The sequence below is a fragment of the Desmodus rotundus genome, chromosome 2 (genome assembly GCF_022682495.2).
Source record: "Desmodus rotundus isolate HL8 chromosome 2, HLdesRot8A.1, whole genome shotgun sequence".
Classification (NCBI taxonomy): Eukaryota; Metazoa; Chordata; class Mammalia; order Chiroptera; family Phyllostomidae; genus Desmodus; species Desmodus rotundus.
In genome coordinates, this window is record NC_071388.1 from 195,085,938 (window position 1) to 195,107,324 (window position 21,387).

The 21,387-nt window shown below is 49.0% G+C and overlaps 2 protein-coding genes across 4 annotated transcripts; one reads left to right on the plus strand and one right to left on the minus strand.

The window, feature by feature from the left end:
• Nucleotides 1-10,860: 10,860 nt before the first annotated feature.
• On the plus strand, nucleotides 10,861-13,732 carry ZFAND2B (zinc finger AN1-type containing 2B). Of its 3 annotated transcripts, none has more exons than XM_024563902.4 (10): nucleotides 10,861-10,907; nucleotides 11,028-11,103; nucleotides 11,381-11,475; nucleotides 11,646-11,777; nucleotides 11,909-12,060; nucleotides 12,332-12,427; nucleotides 12,502-12,562; nucleotides 12,647-12,714; nucleotides 13,042-13,114; nucleotides 13,325-13,732. In XM_024563902.4, exons 2-10 carry the CDS (start codon nucleotides 11,049-11,051, stop codon nucleotides 13,367-13,369), a joined length of 777 nt encoding a protein of 258 aa, XP_024419670.2. In that variant the 5' UTR covers nucleotides 10,861-10,907; nucleotides 11,028-11,048; the 3' UTR covers nucleotides 13,370-13,732. The 3 variants fall into 3 exon arrangements, with proteins under 3 accessions (XP_024419670.2, XP_024419672.2, XP_024419671.2); XM_024563904.4 differs by having other exon boundaries at nucleotides 13,429-13,732; XM_024563903.4 differs by having other exon boundaries at nucleotides 11,031-11,103.
• Nucleotides 13,733-13,860: 128 nt separating this feature from the next.
• ABCB6 (ATP binding cassette subfamily B member 6 (LAN blood group)) lies at nucleotides 13,861-21,203 on the minus strand. Its single transcript, XM_024564224.4, has 19 exons — nucleotides 20,347-21,203; nucleotides 19,905-20,042; nucleotides 19,459-19,645; nucleotides 19,204-19,305; nucleotides 18,844-19,027; nucleotides 18,202-18,323; nucleotides 17,320-17,429; nucleotides 17,055-17,120; nucleotides 16,758-16,883; nucleotides 16,520-16,596; nucleotides 16,371-16,434; nucleotides 16,164-16,249; nucleotides 15,909-15,966; nucleotides 15,601-15,705; nucleotides 15,015-15,189; nucleotides 14,775-14,887; nucleotides 14,459-14,553; nucleotides 14,316-14,384; nucleotides 13,861-14,135 (listed from the first exon to the last, which is right to left on the minus strand). Exons 1-19 carry the CDS (start codon nucleotides 20,893-20,895, stop codon nucleotides 14,036-14,038), a joined length of 2,526 nt encoding a protein of 841 aa, XP_024419992.2. The 5' UTR covers nucleotides 20,896-21,203; the 3' UTR covers nucleotides 13,861-14,035.
• Between the last annotated feature and the right edge of the window lie 184 nt (nucleotides 21,204-21,387).

A 21,387-nucleotide genomic window follows, 5' to 3' on the forward strand; every position in this document is an offset into this window, starting at 1 on the left:
TATTCACTCTATCTTAGAACTAGGCTAACGTTCCAGAAGGCCACAGTGCTAGTGAATAGTGGAGCCAGGATCCAAACTCAAGCAGTCTGGCTCCAGCAATCACACTGAAGCAGGAAGCCCCTGTGCATAATAGGACACAAGTGGAAAGATGCTCAGGGACATGGACACTAGAGAGCCAACCCAATATCTCAACTTCACAAAGAATGGATGCAGCGCTCCTTGCCCTTAGGGGAAGAACAACATTAGAGAAAGCCCAGAACTAGGCAGATGGCCTTTTTGAGTCACATCCTCAGCCTTCAGCGGGAGGTACTATGTGGCATTGCTACCTGTCTTTCTGAAGTTGACTTCCCTGCCACATCTGTCCTAAGCTTGGAGAATTTTTTTCCTTACCATTTGTTTCACATTTCCCTGAGAAAATCAGGGTTGATTGAGGCCCTATCCACTTCTACTGAAGGAACATAAACTTTTCATCTAGAGATTTCACAAGAAAATGGAAAAACAGTTCTAAACAAACAGGAAATTTTAAGAAATAGAATTAACCAATACGAAAGACACTGGCTGCCATATAACTCCCCCCCCCCCGCCCCCCGCCGCCTTAGACCATTTTCTTATTAAACTTGAAATTTGGAGACAGATCCAGAAGCCTGTAGTTGAATCAAAACATTGGCCATAGTTGGGGAGGTCATGAGGGTCCATTCTTGATCTTCACTCCGGTCTCATGCTTGCTACATGTTTGTCTACAATTTTTTTTTTTAATCAGGTGCCCAGGCCATTTCCTGCCCCAAGATGAAAGGGACAAGAAGAAACCTTTTTTTACATGAGTGAAAGAAAAATGAGCAAAAATGTGAAACCTACAATCAGGTTAAACAAAAATCAGTTGTAGAAGTACAGGCTGGGGAAAGAAGAATTGGTTATATGTTTACGTTGTGGGCAAGGCGGCACACTTAAGGTAACTATACATTCAAACAGCCAACAATGTAATATGGCTGCTCATAAACAACTTAATTTTAGGCTACATCACTGGAAGTATAGTCTCCAAAACAAGGAAGATAATACCCATGGTGTACTAAGCACAAGTTAGAACACTGCCAGCCGATGGGTTGCTCCACATGTGGGCAGGTTGACAAACTGCAGTGTTCCTGAGAGGGGCTCTCCAGAGGTGAAGGTTGAAAATCATATGAGAACCTAACTGTTGATGGAACTAAGAATTTTTAAGCCGAGAAGAAAAACCTGACTTGAGTCACATTAGCTGCCTTCAGACTTTGAAGGTTATTTATAGGACTTCAGAAGGCAGAAATTAGATCTTTGAGAAGAGATTAATAGTGCTGGGCAGAATTTGTTTTTCTGGTCAAGGGATATTGCAAAACAGTAGATTTAAATCTACTGTTTTACTTAAATGACCTGTATAAATACAAAACATCAAGTGCAGATTCTAAGACTTGTTAATTCCATCATGGAATTAAGTGTCCAACTAAAGTCTCCTTGGACTTGCTCCACCTACTCCCTTAAATGTTGGGTTTTTTTCATTGGCCCGTCGCCGCCTCACTTTTCTTTGCACTCTGCCTGGGCAATTTCACATGCTCACCTACTTAGTTTCCACTCATATGCTGATGACTTCTAGATCTTAGCTCAGCTCCTTTCCCAGAACTTCTAGCTAGGCATCTCCACTTGAATGTTCCATGGGTACTGTCTACTCAACATACAAAAACTGGACACATACTTTCCACTGTGTACTTCACCCCACCCCCACCTCCCCTAAATAGGCTTTTCTGAATTTGCTATCTTGCTTGTCAGCACCACCAACTATGAAGGCCAACTTCTTCCTCATCTCTCACCCAGTTAATCACCAGTTAATCAAATTAGATGTCCAAGTTATTTCCTAATTCTGTCACCTCCATGACAGCCGTGATTCACACCCTCTTCATCTCTCACCTGGCCTACTATGACATATCCCTGCCAGCACTCTTGTCCCCCACCAAAATTCATGCCCAACAAAATGGCTACATTATTTTAAACTACTAATTTGATGACCTTTCTGCTATTTCCTATGAATCAAAGGCTCTCCTCCTACAAGATATCAGCCAAGCTCCCTGATACGGTTTAGATGCCTGAGATCTTCTGCCCTGTCTTATTCTTTACAGCATTCAGTCCTAAACAGCTTGTCCTTCTCTCTGTCCAGCTGTGCTGCCCTCTGCCATCCTGCTCTACACACACACACCCTAACCCTCTGCTTGGGAAATGCTTCACTTACCTTTTAAGATGTATTTTGGGCCATACCTCATCCACGAAGCCTTCCCTGATGTCCCATGTCACCTGCCCATGATATCAGACCTGTTCTCCTCATGCTCCCTCAGTATAGTTCTTTTTTTCCACGTGTCACACAGAATCTTCATTATCTCTGGGTAAGCACGGTATATGGGGTATATAGGTATAGGTGTATGTGTACGGCTTCTACTATACTACTTACACTTGAGGGCAGGGATTGTCTTAACCGTCTGAATATTCCCAGAACTTAACACAGTGCCCGGCACGCAGCAGATGTTCAATGAACTGAACTGGCGCACTGGAGTTCTAACTATCAAAGCAGCTGATGTAAATAGATTTGGATGCTTGGTACATATCTGTTGACAATAAATATTTTGCCTCTGTCTGCTGCTGTTCTAGAGTGGATGGCAGCTAAGTTAAAATAATCCACAAACAAAATTGTGAGTTCTTTGTTCCCGGACTAGGTTAAAGGCAATCAAAAATGATCTACATTTGCAAGTTTATATTTGATAGTTTTGAAGTAAAAGGCTTTTCTGAGTTTAAGGTAAGATTACCCAACCAGCTTCATCTTCTGTGATTGCATTAAATTATATTATTTCAAAAACAATTTTGACCAAACTATTTAGACTCAGCTAAATATTTAAATATTTTGATCAAAAATTCAACTACATGTGTTAGTGCTTGCTTGAAAAACAATGTGACTCTGAAGTAATTGAATAACGTTAAAACAAATCTGGGGTTTTCTTTAAGTATAAAAAGTGAGTTGACTCCAAAAATATCAATTTCACAAAAGATCATGAAAAACTAAGGAACTATTCAAGATTTAAAAGCAGACCAGACTTCCAGTCGAGATGGCAGCATAGGTAAGCATGGCTTGCTTCCTTGCAGAAACACACCAGAATTACAATGAAAATATGGAACAACCATCACTCAGAACCATCAGAAATGGAGTGAAAAGGAAGTATGACAACTACAGAATTAAAGAAACCACATCCAACCAGACTGGGAGGAGGGGTGGAGACATGAAACTGTCTTGTCCCACATCCACAGTGGAGGATAAAAATTCAGGAGGGATATCTTGGGAGGGATATCGCAGGAGTGAGGAGTCCTAGCTCCAAAACAGGCCCCTCCAGGCCAGGGTTCCAGTGCCAGGCAGACAAATCCCCATAACTTCTAGCTGCAAAAACCAGGGGAGATTGAGTCAATGGAAGAAACTTCTGGAGTCCCAAGCAGTTACTCTTAAAGGACCCACACATGAACTTACTCAGACTCACTCCCTTTGAGCTCCAGCATTGGGGTAGCAGCTTAAAAGGTACCAGTGGTACACAGGGAGAAGCTGAGGTGTCTGGCATCAAGGTGAGAGCTGGGGACAGCTTTCTCCAAGACAGAAATGAGGGCAGAGACCATTGTCCCTTTTCCCAATCCTCCTGCCACAGAGCCACAGAGCCAGCAGCCTGGTACAATATCTGAGACTCCAAAAACCTGACTAACACTGTTTGCCCCACCCTGGAGATCCCCAGAGGCTCTGTCCCACCCAACTCCCACCCAAGCTGCTTTTCCATGTGAATGGCTAGTCTCAACTCCTGCTTCACAACTTCCTAAATCCTCTCAAATAAGCAACAGCCAGCCTCAGTGAGCCTCCAGCCCCTGGACCTCTTGCTAAGTGGCCCCAGGCTCCATACTAGTAACAGCCAGCCTAGTTACTAGTTTGGCTTCAACAGCTTGGCTTCAACTAGGAATCTCCAAGCCCAGCACAAGTAGCAGCCATCTCAGATTGCTTTATAGCTCATGCAGGGTAGCCCTGGGCAGAACACAGGTGGGGGCTGACCTTGGCCTGCACCACTCAGGAAACCCCAGAACATGTGCACCCAGGGGACAGCTACACACCAACCTGGAGCATCACCACCCTGCCCCCACACAGCTGATCCTCCATGAAGGGTGGAGTTTGGTGGTAAGTGGTCATAGCCAGTCCTTGTAGCTGACAGGCCTGGGTAAATCTGTCCCATTGACCTGCCAATAGCAATCAAGGCTCAACTACAAGAGGAAGGTGTATTCAGTTCTTGCAAAGGGTACACCTTGAGAACCAAGCTTGGGTGATAGGGGAGGCAGACCCTACAGGACACCTACTACACTAGGCCACACTACCAAGACAAGGAGTCATAGCAGCTCTACCTAACACATAGAAACACAGGGAGGCTGTCAAAATGAGGAGACAAAGAAACATGGTTCAAATGAAAGAACAGATCAAAACTCCAGAAAAAGAACTAAACAAAATGGAGATAAGCAATCTATCAGATGCAGAGTTCAAAACACTGGTTATAGGATGATCAAGGAATTTAGTGAGGACCCCAACAGCATAAAAAAGATCCAGTCAGAAATAAAAGATACACTAATTGAAATAAAGAACAATTTGCAGAGAAAAAAACCATAGAGTGGATGAAGCTGAGAATCAAATAAATGATTTGGAACATAAAGAAGCAAAAAACAACCAATCAGAACAAGATGAAAAAAGGATCCAAAAAAATGAGAATAGCGTAAGCAGCCTTTGGGACAACTTCAAGCATTCCAACATTCTCATCATAGGGATGCCAGGAGGAGAAAAGAAAGAGCAAAAAAAATTGGAAATCTATTTGAAAAAATCATGAAAGAAAACTTCCCTAATTTGGTGAAGGGAATAGACATGCAAGTCCAGGAAGCACAGAGAGTCCCAAACAAGATGGATGTAAAGAGACCCACGCAAAGACACATCATACTTAAAATGCCAAAGGTTGAAGATAAAGAAAGAATCTTACTTCTGGCCAATATGGAGGCATAGGTAGACACACTGTGCCTCCTTGCACAACCAAAAGAAGGACAACAACAAATTTAAAAACAAAAACAACCAGAACTAACAGAAAATCAAACTGTATGGAAGGCTGAGAACCAAGGAGTTAAAGAAGAAACATTCATCCAGACCGGTAGGAGGGGCAGAGATGGGAAGCCGGACAGAGAGGACTCTCAGCAAGGCAGCGGCTGGAGGACGGGGGCAGGCAAGGTGGCAGCTGGCAGACTCGGCGAGGCGGCAGCTGGAGGACCAGGCGGTCCCACATTCGTGTGCAGATAAACCGGGAGGAACAACTGGAAAGTGAGACAGACTGAGAGACCCAGGGTCCCAGTGCAGGGAAATAAAGCCTCAAACCACTGACTGAAAACACCTGAGGGTGTTGAGGTGGTGGGAGAAACTCCCAGCCTCACAGGAGAGTTCATTGGAGAGACCCATAGGGTCCTAGAACGTACACAAACCCACCTACTCAGGAATCAGCACCAGAGGGGCCCAGTTTGATTGTGGGTAGCGGGGAAAGTGACTGAAAACTGGCAGGGAGCAGAGCAAGTGGCACTGGTCCCTCTGGAACCTTTCCCCCACATACAGTGTCACAATGAAGTGACGTGGGTTGCCCTGCCCTGGTGAACACCTAAGGCTCCGCCCCTTACTACGTAACAGGTGTGCCAAGACAAAAAAATAGCCCAAATGGGAGAACAAATCAAAGCTCCAGAAAAAATACAACTAAGGCAACCTATCAGATGCACAGTTCAAAACACTAAATATATTTTATTGATAATGCTATTAGGAATCAGGAAGTTCACAGAATTGGTTGAATATGGTCGCAAATTAGAGAAAGAAATGAAGGCTATGCTAAGTGAAATAAAGGAAAATGTACAGGGAAACAATAGTGATGGAAGGAAACCAGGATTCATGTCAATGGTGTGGATCAGAAGGAAGAAACATTCAACCAGAACAGAATGAAGAAACAAGAATTCAGAAAAGTGAGGAGAGGCTTAGGAACCTCCAGGACATCTTTAAACATTCCAACATCCGAATTATAGGGGTACCAGAAGGAGAAGAGGAAGAAAAATTGAAAACTTATTTGAAAACATAATGAAGGAGAACTTCCCTAATCTGGCAAAGGAAATAAACTTTCAGGAAGTCCAGGAAGTTCAGAGAGTCCCAAAGAAGCTGGGCCCAAGGAGGAACACACCAAGGCACATCATAACTACATTACCCAAGATTAAAGAGAGGGAGAGAATCTTAGAAGCAGCAAGAGAAAAGGACACAGTTACCTACAAAGGAGTTCCCATAAGACTGTCAGCTGATTTCTCAAAAGAGACCTTACAGGGGCTGGCAAGAAGTATTCCAAGTCATGAAAGGCAAGGACCTACATTCAAGATTGCTCTATCCAGCAAAGCTTTCATTTAGAATGGAAGGGCAGATAAAGTACTTCCCAGATAAGGTCAAGTTAAAGGAGTTCATCATCACTAAGCCCTTATTATATGAAATGTTAAAGGCACTTATCTAAGAAAAAGAAGATAAAAAATATGAACAGTAAAATGACAACAAACTCACAGTTATTAACAACCAAACCTAAAAGAAAAACAAAAACAAACTAAGCAAACAACTACAACAGGAAGAGAACCACAGAAACCGAGACAACATGGAGGGTTATCAGCAGGGGAGTGGGTGGGGAGAGAGGGGGAAAGGTGCAGAGAATAAGTAGCATAAATGGTAGGTAGAAGATAGACAGGGCAGAGGGTGCACAGGGCATAGGGGAATGGGGGGGGGATGGGACAACTGTAATAGCATTATCAATAAAATATATTTTTTAAAAAGAAATAATCTTAAAAGTAGCAAGAGAAAAGCAGTTAGTTACCTACAGGGGAATTCTCATAAGGTTGTCAGCTGATTTCTCAAAAGAAACTTTGCAGGCTAGAAGGGATTGGCAAGAAATATTCAAAGTCATGAAAAGCAGGGAACTACAACCAAAATTGTTCTACACAGCAAAGATATCATTTAGAATCAAAGGGCAGATAACGAACTTTCTAGACAAGAAAAAAACTAAAGGAGTTCATCATCACCAAATCATTATTATACGGAAAGTTAAGGGGAAAGAAGATCAAAACTGTGAACAATAAAATGGCAATAAATACATATCTATCAACAGTCGAATCTAAAAAACAAACTAAGCAAACAAGAAGAACAGAGAGAGAATCATGGATATGGAGAGGGTTTCGATGGTTGCCAGATAAGAGGGGGTAGGGGGTCAATACCAAAGTGTATTGATTCTCAATATCTGCATAGCAAATTAGTCCAAACTTAGCATCCTAAAACAACAAATATTCATTATCCCACCTATTTCTGAGGATCAGGATTTTGGGAGCAGCTTAGCTCAGTGGTTCTTGTTCAAGGGCTCCCACAAGGTTGCAATGAAGATGTCAGCCAGGCTGGCTGCAGTCATCTGAAGGCTCGACTAGGGCTGGAGGATCTGCTTCCAAAATGGTGCACTCACAAGGCAGTTAGTTAGAACACTCAACTCCTCACTTGCTGTTGCCACGAGGCCTCCAGTCCTCATCGTACTAACTTCTCCCTATAGCTGCTTGAGTGAAATGAGGACATGACAGCTAATTTCCATGGAGCAAGTGATCTGAGAGAGCGGGATGGAAGCCACAGTGCTTTTCATGACCTATTGTCAAAAGTCACACTCTGTTACTTCCACCATATTCCACTTGTTAGAAAAGCAAGTCACTGAGTCCAGTCCACACCCTTGAAGCGAGAAGTAGCAAAGAATTTGTGGACATAATTTAAGACCACCACACCAACCTTATCTAGTTGAGGCGAAACAGTTCTTTCAACATTAGAAAAACAAATCTGAATTCTGAATCATTTATAAACGAGATACAGCTGCATTAAAAATTTGAATGCACAAAGGTTTATTTGTTTAGAAAGCATTGTTGCATTCCACAGACCAAGGAGAGGGGGAAATGTCAATGAACAAAACAAGCTTTAATTATAGGAATAATTTTTCTAGTTTAAAGACACTTCAAACAAGTAGGTTTAGGAACAGGACAACATTAAAATTAATATTGATTCTCTGCATCAGAATCTCAATCTATTTCATGAAATTAAAGAAGATGAATATAAATCAGAAAATTTCCACTTAAAAAATAGAGCTTGCTAGAAATTAAAAGAAAAAAATCACATCCGCCTAAAGAAAAATATTTGCTCAAAAAAGAGCTCCTCAAAGTTATCAAATAAGAGTTGACATTATTTGCACAAAAGTCGGAGAACTATATCTGAAGTTAGGCTCATAGCTATCTCCTCGCATTCTCTTGAGTAGTAAAACACCAGTTTTTCAGCAGCTAGAAAAATTTGTGTAAAAAATACACTTACCACTTAACAGTGGCACATTTATGTATTTTCTTTAAATTATTATGTTTAAAAATAAAAAATGTTCAATTAAGTATATTTTAATTTTTATCGATTTAGTGTTTAATATTTTATCAATTTAATATGCTAATAATTTATATTAAAATAATGTATATTTAACTATCATATTTTTTAAGCTTACCATTTTACATTCAGTTATGTGTTTATTTATAATGTTTGTCTTTCAAAAGTAGTAAAAAATTTTTCTCTTTTTTTTAATTATCACCTAAGGACATTTCTTCATTGCTTTTAGAGAGAGGAAAGGGTGGAGAGAAAGAAACATCGATCAGTTGCCTCCTGGATGTGCCCGACCAGGTTTCAAACCCAAAACCTATGTGCCCTGACCCGGGATGAAACTCACAGCCCTTTGGTATATGGGACCAGCTCTAACCAACTCAGCCACCCTGCCAGGGCTGAGCTCTCATTAATTCTAAGCATTGTTCCCATTTTGGTTCAGGCCATCATTTCTTGCCTCGATTGCAGCAACAGCCTCCTACCTGGTCCCCCCTCTACCAATCTCATAGTTTCTCCAATCCCTTCTCCACTTGAAGCCAGAGTGACTTTCTCAAAATACAAATCCAATCATGTCACTCCCCTGCTTAAGGTTATCTAGAGTTTCTCATTATATTTATGTTAACATTCTCAATACTAACCTGGCCTCTACTCCCGGAGGTGATTTGGCCTCTGCCAGCTTTCTGGCTTCAGTTCTCTCCTAGCCTGAGTCATATTCCCTAAGATTCAGATGCCCCAAGCTTTTTAAAAGCTCATTTATATAACCTCATTCTCTCTTTTCTCCCGGGTATTTTTCTCTGCTGTTTCCTCTGCCTGGAGTATCATCTCCTTCCACCCCATTCCTTTCTCCCTTGGACTTCACCTAGCCAACACCTCTCTACTCACCCCTCAGGTTTTGGTTTGAATACATGTCAACTCTGGAATGGGATACCTGACATGTGCTGCCACATTACCTTGCCTTTTTCTTTGAATCTATCATCCAGTGACGGGCATGTGGGAGGACACTGGGTATAGTTGAAGGAAGAAATGAGCCAAATGGCTTCTCTTGGATTTTTTTTAAAGGATTGTCTAAGCCAGCTGGTTCATTTTCACTTTAGGTGGAGCTGACTCCTTTCCTCCAACCATGAGACTCAAGCCTGGCCCACATGCCCTGGCCATAGGGCCACAGGTCAGGGCTCTGCAGGTTCCAAGTCAAAACAATAGGACACAGTCGGGGCTGAGATTAGGCCTTCTGCTTGAGGAACCAGGAAAGGTGTTTTTCATTTCTATTGGCCTTAGAGATGTGAGGACAGAAGAAGCAAACACATAGGGAAACACAGCCAGAAGTTGGAGTGGGACAGAGAGGGGAATAACGAGAAGAGAGTGTCTCCTCATTCCCTTGTGGCCTGGGTTACCCCTACATTTTGTAGGGCACTGCTCAACTCTAAGCTCACTCCACCTGTTGACTTGTTCCCCGTGGTCAAACTTATGGGGAGATAGAATGTGACCACCCCCAGGCAGGAGAGGCGAGAGGCATGTGACAAGCAGAATGTGCGGAAGCTGGGAAAGGCAGGATGTCATCAAACCAGTGACTCTCATGCTTCACTCCAGAAATATTGAATACGCAGTCAGAATATTCAAGTCTCGTGTTTTCAAAGTGCAGTACATGGATAACGTGTCAGAATTCTCTTGGATGCTTCCTACTACATCAGAAGCTCCGGGGTCCAGGAATCTGCACTTAAAATCTGCTCTGTAGGTAATTCCCATTCAAACTGAAGCCACACAGTTCTAGACACGGCGCTGGGTGCTAGGGACCTAAAACAGAACAAGGCAGACGTGGTTCACGACTTCCCAGTGTGTTTGCGTGTGCAAACAGATGATTACAATAAGATGATATGGGTGCAAGAACAGAACTAGGGAGATCGCATAGCCCGTGTGCTTATCCCAAACTGGGGATGGTCAGGGAAGTCTTACAGAAAGGGAATCAAAGCTAAACCTGTAGGATGGATCTGAAGCTCTGGAGAGAAATCTGTACTTCAAGGTAATATGGGAGTTGTCAGCTTCTGGACAGTAAGTGCAACCGTGGCCATGAGCGAAATGGCCAGGTACACAGTGAGAAGTGGGCGAAGGACCGACGTACGAAAGACCCCAAACCATGCCAGCCCTCCTTCTCCAACATTTATTCTGTCCTTGCCTTTGCCGGTCCTTTCCTCCTTCGTGGAGCTAAGCTCGACACAGGATAAACTCAATTCCCAGCCTTGATGAGCAAAATCAAACGGGAACGGCTTCTGCCGGGGTGCTCCCGCAGCCGCCTGGCGACTACGACACTGGCCCGCCCTGCGCGGTGACGTCAGCGCGCCGTGCGCGCTGGGGGAGGAGTGGGAGCCTCGGGCCGGGAGGAGCAGAGGCTCCGGTAACCCCGGCTGGGCGGGGGAGAGGAAGGGGAGGGGCAGGGAGCCCCCCAAAGTGCGGGGTCGCAGTCAGGACACGGGGCGGGAGCCCTAGAGATGCTCATCATCGCTTCTTCTCCCAGCAGGCCCTGCCCGGCCCAGCAATGGAGTTTCCGGACCTCGGGGCTCACTGTTCCGAGTCGAGCTGTCAGCGCTTGGGTAAGGGGCGGAGCGCGAGGTGGGGTAGGGCTGGGTGGAGAGGGGCTTGGAGCTGCGAGTGGGGAGAAGGGTGGGCTCACGGGAACTGGAAATGCCCGAGAGGGGCGGGGCTCGAAGTTGGGGCGGTGTCGAAGGGGGCGTGGCTAAGAGTAATGAAGTGCGCGGGGGTGGTTTGTTGCAAATAAGGTGGGTGTTTTCCTTCCCAAGTGGAAGGCTTCACTGACCCGGAACGATTTCAAGTTCCCGCTGAACCTGCAATCTGATGTACTCTCCGCAGATTTTCTGCCGCTCAAGTGCGACGCCTGCTCTGGCATCTTCTGCGCAGACCATGTAACCTATGCTCAGCATCACTGTGGATCTGCTTACCAAAAGGTGGACAGGGTGCTCTGAAGGTGATGGGAAAGGGTGGAGGATGCATGTAGAATCCCCGCAATCCCTTTGCCTCCTGTTTTCTCTCCTTTATGGTCTTTCTGAAGTTCTTTCAGGACCAGGGATTTGAAGTGGAAGTGGGTCACGGACTGAGCCCTCTTCCTTAACTATAGGATATCCAAGTACCTGTATGCCCACTTTGTAATGTGCCTGTGCCTGTGGCCAGAGGGGAGCCCCCTGACCGAGCTGTGGGGGAGCACATTGACAGAGACTGTCGCTCGGATCCAGCACAGCAAAAACGTAAGGTAAGTGTTGGAGGGGGTGGCCATGACCCAGCTGGGCCTTTGGATGCCTGGAAACTGGAACAGCTATTCTGATTGGGTTGGAAAAGGGGGTCAGAGCCTCAGCAGAGACAAACCTTCCCACTCCACCTCAGATCTTCACCAACAAGTGTGAACGCTCTGGCTGCCGGCAGCGGGAAATGATGAAACTGACCTGTGAACGCTGTGGCCGAAACTTCTGCATCAAGCATCGTCACCCACTGGACCATGATTGCTCTGGGGATGGGCACCCAACCAGCCGGGCAGGGTAATTGCAGCTGAATCTTCTACTTGCCTTTGGGGCTGTCCCATCCTTCTGGAACTGACTCAGCCTTTTGCATTACAAGGTGGGAAGCTTGATCCCTGTCCCCTTTGAGTAGGGCAGTCTTAGCTTCTTTTCAAGTGCGTATTTTTCCAGATTGTTTGGAGGAACTCCCCGCCCCCCAACCCCCACATCCCCGACTTCCTGGGTAAGGCCTGGGAGGAGCACGCACGCTGACCGCTCTTGGAGGCTTGTCAAGACTGTCTCTTCCCTACAGGCTTGCTGCCATCTCCAGGGCACAGAGTCTGGCTGCTTCTACACGCACCGTCCCCAGCCCAAGTCGGGCCTTGCCTTCATCTCCTTCGCCCAGCAGGTAGGCCTGCCCGTTTCTTCTCTCCCTTTTTCCCCTCACACCTCTGACCTCTGCCTCTTGAATGTCTGCCTTAGAGCCACAGCCCAGTCTCCGTCCCAGACTGCCCCTCCGGTGATAGCTTTGCAGAATGGCTTGGTGAGTTGGGCAGAGGTTGGAGGGACAGAGCAAACCTACACAGAGTAGAGTCCAAAGCAGTTGGTTTTGTTTCTCCTTTCTCAGAGTGAGGATGAGGCTCTGCAGCGAGCCCTGGAATTGTCTCTGGCAGAGACCAAACCCCAGGTCCCAAGGTACCTACTCCCTGGTGAAAGAGGGTGGGATATGGGCAAGGGCTCTGTTTGGTAGAAGGTTGGTGGGACCGCTCAGACCTGTTGTAAGATAATAGTTGAAAACTTGGCCCCAAAATTAAGCTTACTAACTGAGCTTTGACCAAGTTCTTTAACCCATTAGGGTCTTAATTTTCTCTATAAAATGGGACCATACTAATACCTACCTTGTAAGGTTGTACAGAGATTGAGATAATACTCAAAAGTACTCAGCACAGTGATGCCTAATAGATCAGACGTCTACATTTTAGATGTTACTGTCATCCAACCTATGCTGTTCCTCTCCCCCAGTTCTCAGGAGGAGGAAGACTTAGCTTTGGCACAAGCACTGTCAGCCAGTGAGGCAGAGTACCAGCGGCAGCAGGTGTGAGGATGGGGTAGAAGTGGGATCCTGCACTGGGAGGGTGTAAGGAGTTTGGGGCGGGGGAGTGGTTCTTCCAAATGGTTGAAAGTTTTGGAATGGAGGTTATCCTTTTGTTTTCAGTATGCCTACAGCCCATGGTGAGCTCAGAAGTGAGAACTGTCCCCTCATTTCCTTGACATGGCACCCTGTCTTCCCCTCTCCTTGCTCCAGGCCCAAAGCCGCAGCTTGAAGCCGTCTAACTGCAGCCTGTGCTAGGGCCTTGGGCTTGGGGAGGGAGGCTCACCTGAGGAGGACTGTGGCCCTCACACCTTTAGGGTCCACAGGGAGAGGAGGCCAGGAGCAGCCTGGAGTGAAGACAAGGAGTGACAGAGAGGCTGTTTCCAGGGAGCATTAAGAGAATCAGCCTGTGGAACTGAGCCAACAGAAGGCCCTGCCGGCCCCTGCAGCTGTGTGGGAGAGGGCAGCTATGAAGTGGTCCCTGGATGGGCCCCCGGAAGATGCTGGCCAGGCCCTGCTCCACCCCCTGCATCGTGCCATCCCTCCTACACTGGGGTTGCCTCCACGTGTAGGGACAGGGAGGGGCCTGGGAAGAATAAAGGACATGGGTGGTTAATCAGACATCCAAGTGGTGTGTTTCTTTCTCTTTTCCAACGAAAATCAGTAAGAGTCCTGTCCAGAATGCTCACCTGACCTAAGGGGAAAGGCCCCCTGCTGTATGCCGCACCACAAAGTCACAGTGATCCGAGCAGTCCACAGCTTTATTTCCTCAGAAAGGGCTTTCCTGAAAGGTCCCTTTCCCTCACTGTAGCCAGCACCGCACCCCAAGAACAGGGTGAAATACGCCAGGGAAGAAGGACACATCTTACTCCCCTCTGAGTTATCCTTTGGGAAGGAAGTGGCCACAACTTTGGTCAGCATGCCTTAGGCAGGTTTGGTGTCTTCAGGGACTTCCTCCTGTCCCCCCTGCTGCAGCTGCCACATATCAGCATACACCCCGCCTCGGGACAACAGAGCCTCGTGCCTGTGGCAAGGAGAAAAGTGTAAATTAGCTTTACTACAAGAGTCCTTGGCACCAGCCACCAGCTCACAGAGATGATGGGGGTTTGGCAAGAGCTCCTCCAGAAAGCCCTGGGGCCTCACAGCCATATCCTGGGCCCACTGTGCAGAGGCCCAGCCCTGTCCATTCTGCTACATTCCTCACCGTCCTCTCTCCACAATGCAGCCATCCTTGATGACGAGGATCTGGTCGGCACCGACCACAGTTGAGAGCCTGCGAAGCCAGAGACCAGTTATGCACCACACCACCAAAGGTGGGCCCTGCTGCCTGCTGTGCCAGTCGTGTACCTGTGTGCCACTACGATGGTGGTGCGGTTGGTGCAGACTTTGGCCAGAGAAGCCTGGATGGCCCTCTCATTAGACGTGTCCAGCGCTGACGTTGCCTGCAGAGAGGGTCTGGGTATGACTGCCCCTGCCACCCGAATTCCCAGTGGAAGGTGCATGCAAGCTGCTGGTTGAGGCCTCGGGAATCAAAAAGAACCTTGTTTGTGCTTGAGAACTGTAAGGTGTTTTGTGAAATGTGGATTTGTGGCATCTCTCCCAGGTGGAAAACAGTGCCCAGGCAGGGCGGGAGGGAGGGGCCAAGGCTGCCCAGGGACCTCACCTCATCCAGCAGAATGATGTCGGGGGCCTTGAGGATGGTGCGGGCGATGGCGACACGCTGCTTCTCCCCACCACTCAGCTTCAGTCCCCGCTCGCCCACCTGCGTTTCGTACCCTGTGGATATTGCCCACCTCCCAAGTCACACATGATAAACTTGGTTTCTGTGAGCAGATGAGGCAAGGAAGGGATGGAACAGAGGTCAGAGGGAGTAACGGGGCTAACCTGGGCCAGGGAAGCTCACCTTCAGGGAAACCTACAATGGCATCATGGATGCCTGCAGCCTTGGCGGCAGCCTCCACCTCATCGTTCCCAGCTGTGATGCGGCCGTAGCGAATATTGTTGGCAATGGTGTCATTGAAGAGGACTGTGTCCTGGGGTACAACTCCGATGTGAGATCGGAGGGAGATCTGGGTCACCTGGGGCCAAGAGACCACATGCCCTGGCCTGTGAGGTTCCCTGCAGGCCTGGGAGGTAGGATGGGCTGGCGCAAAGCAAATGGGATGAAAGGCCCTGGGCAAAATTTCTGTCACCACCCTCCAAATCCTAGTTGTGTGGGCAAGTCACTTAACCTCTCTCTTTCCCAATGATAAGGAGAAAGTCCACATCCTCTCGCGGCTTCCCAGACTGCCGTAGACCTTTGCGCCCCGGGCAGTACTGTACAAATCATTCTCATGACTCTTTTCCTTGAGTAGGCCAGATGGTGCCAGAAAGGCTGAGGTCTCCTGCCCAGCTCTTTGCAGAGGTGACATCTCCTCTTCCTGGATGCTCAGCACTTACATTGTTTTACACACAGGCCCCCAAATGAGTTTTCTCCCAAACAACCTCACCTGTGAAATGTCCTGACCATCTATTCGGATGCAGCCAGAGGTGATGTCATAGAAGCGAAACAGCAGACGCAATACTGTACTCTTCCCTGCTCCAGACGGGCCCACCTATGGCATTGGAAACAGGAAAACCATTCCTGGGCCCATTGGCTTTTAAGGCTTTTTCTCTAAGAGACCACCAATGCCTACATTCACTCCTGTGACCCGTCATGATGGGGTCTCTGACACCCAGCCGGGGTCACAAGCAACCATGGGCACTGGAATAAGGGAAGGTGGAGGAGGCTGTGCCAAGTGGCTGGGTTTCCCCTTACCAGTGCCAGGGTCTGTCCAGGCATCACAGTGAAGGACACATCCTGCAGGGTCTCCCGCCTGCAAAGGAGAGTGGGCGTGGTCAGCAGGCCTGCTGCACTCCCAGTGCCCCCTTCCAACAACAGAGCTCCTACTGTGCCCTGACCCTTCCCTGCCTGGACTCTCTTCCCAAAAAGCAGGGACGAAGGGCAGGAAGGCAGTGTGTAAATGGACAGCAGGAAAGGGGGCCTTGGGGTAGCAGGCGGTAAGGGGCTCACCCGTCAGTGTAGCTGAAATGCACGTTCTCAAACTCAATCCGGCCCCTCTGAAAGCGAAGAGGCCCTGCTCCAGGAAGGTCCTTCACCTGGGAGAGCGCCACCATTGTGTGCCACGGTTATAGGTCCAGACACAAGAAACACCATGCAGGCTCCCCCCCCCCCCCGTCCCCCCCCCCGCCGAAACCCCACCCTTCCGTCTTCACTCACTTCTGTCTCCTCCTTCAGCAGGTCAAACATGTTCTCCATGTCAATGAAGTTGGTCTGGATCATCCTGCAACAAGAGTGCTGGTTGGAGGTCTCCTGAAGCGCTGGGGAAACAATGCACCTGGACAGGTGAGTGCCAGGGGTCAGGTTACCTGTAGTAGGTGCCAAACCAGTTGAGGGGCATGTATAGCTGGATGATGTAGGTGCCAAAGAGCACAAAGTCCCCAACCTGTGGAGATCCAGGGAAGAGAACCAAGTTATAACAGGTTTCTCTCCCTTCAGTGTCACCCTGCCCACCTCCTGTCATCTCTCCACTTCCCACCCAGGAGGCTGGTGGCTCAGACACAGGCTCCAGGGCCCTCTTCCCTGTCCCCAGCACAATCCCCTCACCTGTAGCTTCTGCTCGCTGACAAAGTATGCGCAAAGTAATGAGCCAGTGAGCAACCCAAGTCCAATCACCAGGTTCTGAGTCTGATTTAGCAAAACCAGTGAAGCACTTGACTTCCACTCCAAACCCTGTGGAAATGATACAGGCGAGAGGATTGTCACGTACGTGCTGGCCATCACCAACCCAAAACTGGGCCCAGGGACCCTCAACCTCCCAGCCCAAATTTTACTCCTGTTGGCCCGGGCAGTTCCATAAAGCCAGGTCGTTGCTCTCAGTAGGCCTCAAACTAGCATCCTCACCTGATATTTTAAGATGGCCTCTCGATAGCGATCCACTTCATAACCCTCCGCATTGTAATACTTCACCTGATGAATTCAAAGCACCACTGTTTGATGTGGCTGGAGCATTCGGCACCTGGATTATTGCCTCCAGATCCCCAATCCCTCCTTCCTAATGTTAAACAGCACTCCTCGCACCCCCTAGCTCCTCGGCAGCCCCAGTGGTCCCAGACACACTCCTCCACACTTCTGTGCCTCACACCACTGCCACTGAGGTCTCTGTTACCGTCTCAAAGTTCAGCAAAGAGTCCACAGCTCGTGCCCTGGTAGCATTCTCCTGTGTGTTCATAGCACGTCGAAACTTCGTTCTCCACTCAGTGACCACGATGGTCAGGACTAGAGAGTGGAAGGAGAGGAAAGGAGGAGAGGTCAAGCCATTACTCCCAACAGCAGAGACCGCGTGTGTATGTCTGCTGCCTACTACACTCTAACCCTACGCTACAGCCCAGGGACCCGGATTCTTAAGGGAGAGTACCCTAAGCTCTCTGAGGGAAGGGGCTGTGTTGTTTCCAAGATATCTCTGCAGTCTGTACAAAGCCTCATGTATGAAAATGCTTTTGGCCTTGGCTGGGAAGTAGATTTTGGTCTTGGTGGGCTCAGTGGATTGAGTGCTGGCCTGTGAACCAAAGGGTCCCTGGTTCGATTCCCGGTCAGGGCACATGCCTGGGTTGTCGGCCAGGTTCCCAGCTGGGGGTGCACAAGAGGCAACCACACACTGATGTTTCTCTCCCTTTCTCCCTCACTTCTCCTCTCTTTGAAAATAAATAAATAAAATATATTTTTAAAAAAGATTCTTCTTAAAAAAAGAAAATGCTTTTGGTGAACAAATCAAGGCAAACTGCATCTGTTACATAGTGAGGTTTCTCCTTGACCCGTAACCACAATGGGTATCTAATGTGACCAGGATGCTCTGGTTCTCCACCCAGGTTGAGCTAAGGTTCCCTTGGCAGAGGAGCATGCTCGCCACCATGTTGGGGAACAGCAGGGGACTATTCCAAGTCCACTAATCTACAGCATTCCAAACTGGGTCACCCAAGTGGGGTCAGGGCTCATGCCCAAGGGAGTCCTTGAAGAGTTCAGGGAGCTGGTTTCACCAATCAGCACTCACTGAGGTAAAGACTCATGCACAGGAACACAATGAGGCCAAACCAGGCGTTGAAGAACATGCTGAAGTAGATGATGCCGATGATGATGTCAGCCAGCGTGGGGATAACGTTGAATACCAGGTAGCTGGGAAGGGAGTCAAGTGACAAAGAAAGGTTTCGGGGCTCAGAGCCACGGTTTCAGTGCAGTGTTTTGTTTTCAACAGCCACAGACTGGAATCCAGCTAAATGCCTCTCAAGGGGCGGATGGCTAAATGAAACCCAGCATGCCCAAACTACAGAAAGCTCTGGGTCAGTCCTGATGAAGAAAGATCTGCACGCTCGGCCGAGAATATGGCTCCATACCATTTTGTTAATGAAGCAACTCGGAGAATGATGCCTGCATCATGATACCATTTGTTTTGGGGGAAACCCACACAACGCCACTTTAGCCCTGGGAGTCTGCCCACATATATGTAAAAATGCAAAGAAGCAGAACTCGTACTAAACGGAGTGGGAACCTCTGGAAAAGCGAGCGGCATTCAAGAGATTCGCTCTCAATTTATTAGCAGGGAATATGTACATTATTCTGGGTCTGTTCTGACAGCCCCTCCATCCCTGCTTTTCCAGCCCCACCCTCCCCCACTCCCTTTCCACAGGCTTGGCACCTGAGCAGTCCAGTGACACTGGATGTGCCCCGGTCCACGATCCGCAGCACTTCCCCTGTGCGGCGCCCCAGGTGCCAGCGCAGTGAGAGCTCATGCAGGTGGGAGAAGAGGCGCAGCTCCACCCTCCGTGATGTGAACTGCTGCACCTTGATCCACAGGAATGTGCGAAGGTTGCTCACAAAGCCTGGGGGGAGCCGGGGGAGGCCTCAGGAGGGCTGAGGGGCCAAGTAACATCAGCCCAGCACCCAGATGTGAAAGGTTGGAAAGCACCAAAGGGCCCAGGGTAGAAATGCCTGTGGGAGGCGAACATCAGGAAGAGGGGAAAGGGTCAGTACCAACCAGGGTGAGAATCCCTCATACCTGTACTGCCAGTGCCACCCCCCTGGAGGAATTTGAGAAAGACGTAGGTGGTAACAGTCCAGGCCAGGGAGTTCCAGGGTGCCTTCTCAGTCAGCAAGTTCACTGTGGAGATAATGAGTCAAAGCCCACTTATGGCCCCTAGGGCCTCTTTCTGACCACCCAGCTCCTAGCTCTGTCACTCTAGGTTAGGGTCCCCCCACCCACCAGGCCAATGAAGGACCAGGGCATGGAGCTGGCACTCCTTCTCCCACTCACCGATGTCCCTATAGAAGATGGGGACCAACACGTTCAGTCCCCGGTCCAATCCCATGAGCCCCAGGCAGATGACCACAACAAGTTGCAGAGCTGGACTCCCCCGGGGCCACAGATAACCACTCAGTAGGCGGAGCTTCCTGCCAAGGTCTTGCCAGGTAGACTGTGGTGATCCCTCTGTTGACTGAACCTAGGATGGTGAAGCACATAGGAGAGGGAAGCTCGGAAATCAAAATTAAGTACACTAGCCAGAAACCTTCTAGGGAAAATGTGTGGGATTATGGCTCCCAGGGGACTGTTAGGCACCTTAGACCCATATGTAACCCCTGATGGGGTCAGAAAGGCTAACTCAGCGCAATGTGATATTTGGGAAAGAAAGAGTTTATTGTGGTGGGGAAAATGATGACAGAGATTAAGGCACACACTAAGATTCAGATATCGAGGTATACCTGGATCCTCTCTACATCTTGGTCTTCTCCATTGACCTGAAAGGTGTATGACTGGGGACGAAGTCCAGGGGCCCAGAGCCCCAGGACAAAAAGCCCTCCAGAGACCACATACCGCAGCACCCACAGGCTAAACTGAATCTAGAATGAAACATATTTGGAAAGAGTATCAGACAGGGCCAGATGCCACTGTTACTACTTATAACACGGCTAGGGACTGCTGTAGGGCACACATGCAGGTCTGTCTCAGGGGCCCAGCATCTAACATGCTGCAAAAAAAAAATCCACAATGACTCAGCACAGACACACCCCACCAGCTGGCTATCAGCTCCCAGCCAGTGCCAGCCCCTCCTGTCTTCCCTTTCTTATAGTCAGCCCAAAGCCTGGAGCCAGTATAATCAGCCCCTGCCACCCATGCTTCTCCTCTCCCCATGAGGTTCCTCACCTGCTGGCCCAAGTCTGCCCTTGCCCACCACCATTGTGGGCTGTTCCAAGACATCAGAGTCAAGTTCTCGGCTGCAAACGCCACAGTCCAGAGGAGCAGAAGACCCGGGCTGTGACTGAATTTGATCCAGGCGCCCATTGCTAGCTTCTGCCTTGCCTGGCTCCGTTCCACGACGAGTAGCCCCAAGCCACAGGCGCTGGTCAGTGTCCCCAGTATGGAAGCCAGCAGCAGGTAACCTGGCAGTGGCGCCCCCTGGGCAGTGCCCACTCGACCAACCAGGCCGGCTAGAGGCAATGCCACCTGAAGTGTGGCCAGAAGGAGCTGCAGCCCGTAGGGAGCGACATGAGGGCCGGTCCCCCAAGACAGCGCTTCGGCAACATCTGGCCGTTCCCGACGCTTGCAGGGAAGGGCCAGTACCAAGGCCAGAGCCCCCAGGGCCATCAGCATCGAGGGCATGAGCGTGAAGAAGAAGCAGGGACTCAGGCCACCCTTCACCCAGGCTGGCCCCACGGGCCCTTCAGCCTCGCAGTAGTTGCCCACAGTCACCATGGCAGTGCGTGGCCGCAGGCTGAGGCTGCAGGGACTGCGGGATGAGAGAACGAAACCGGCGGCTGGGGAGGGTCACGGATTCCGGGGATGGGGAGTCTCGGGTCATGGAGCCGCGGGGGTCGCTGTCAGGGATGCACGTGGACGCAGCCACACCGCCCACTCGCTTCACGCACGCGCCACCACGCACTCACGCAGGGCACGTATGCCGTCTCCTCCTGTCTGCGCCTTGCTCCCAGCCCACGACCCTCTCAGGCTAAATCCCGGCGACGGGAATGGTCAGTGTCTGACTCAACCACTGTAATTCGCAGCAGCCCAGCCCACCGTGACCGCCTCCAGTCCCTACCTAGGGTCCCCATTGGCCAAATGTCACCGAAGGGGCGGGGGTAAATGATACATGGGGGAAGGCAAAACAGAAGGGGGAAGGCAACTTGGTCACGCGCTCTGAGCGGGAAATCTGACCGCCAGTCTGGCTGGAGACCTTGACCTCCAAGG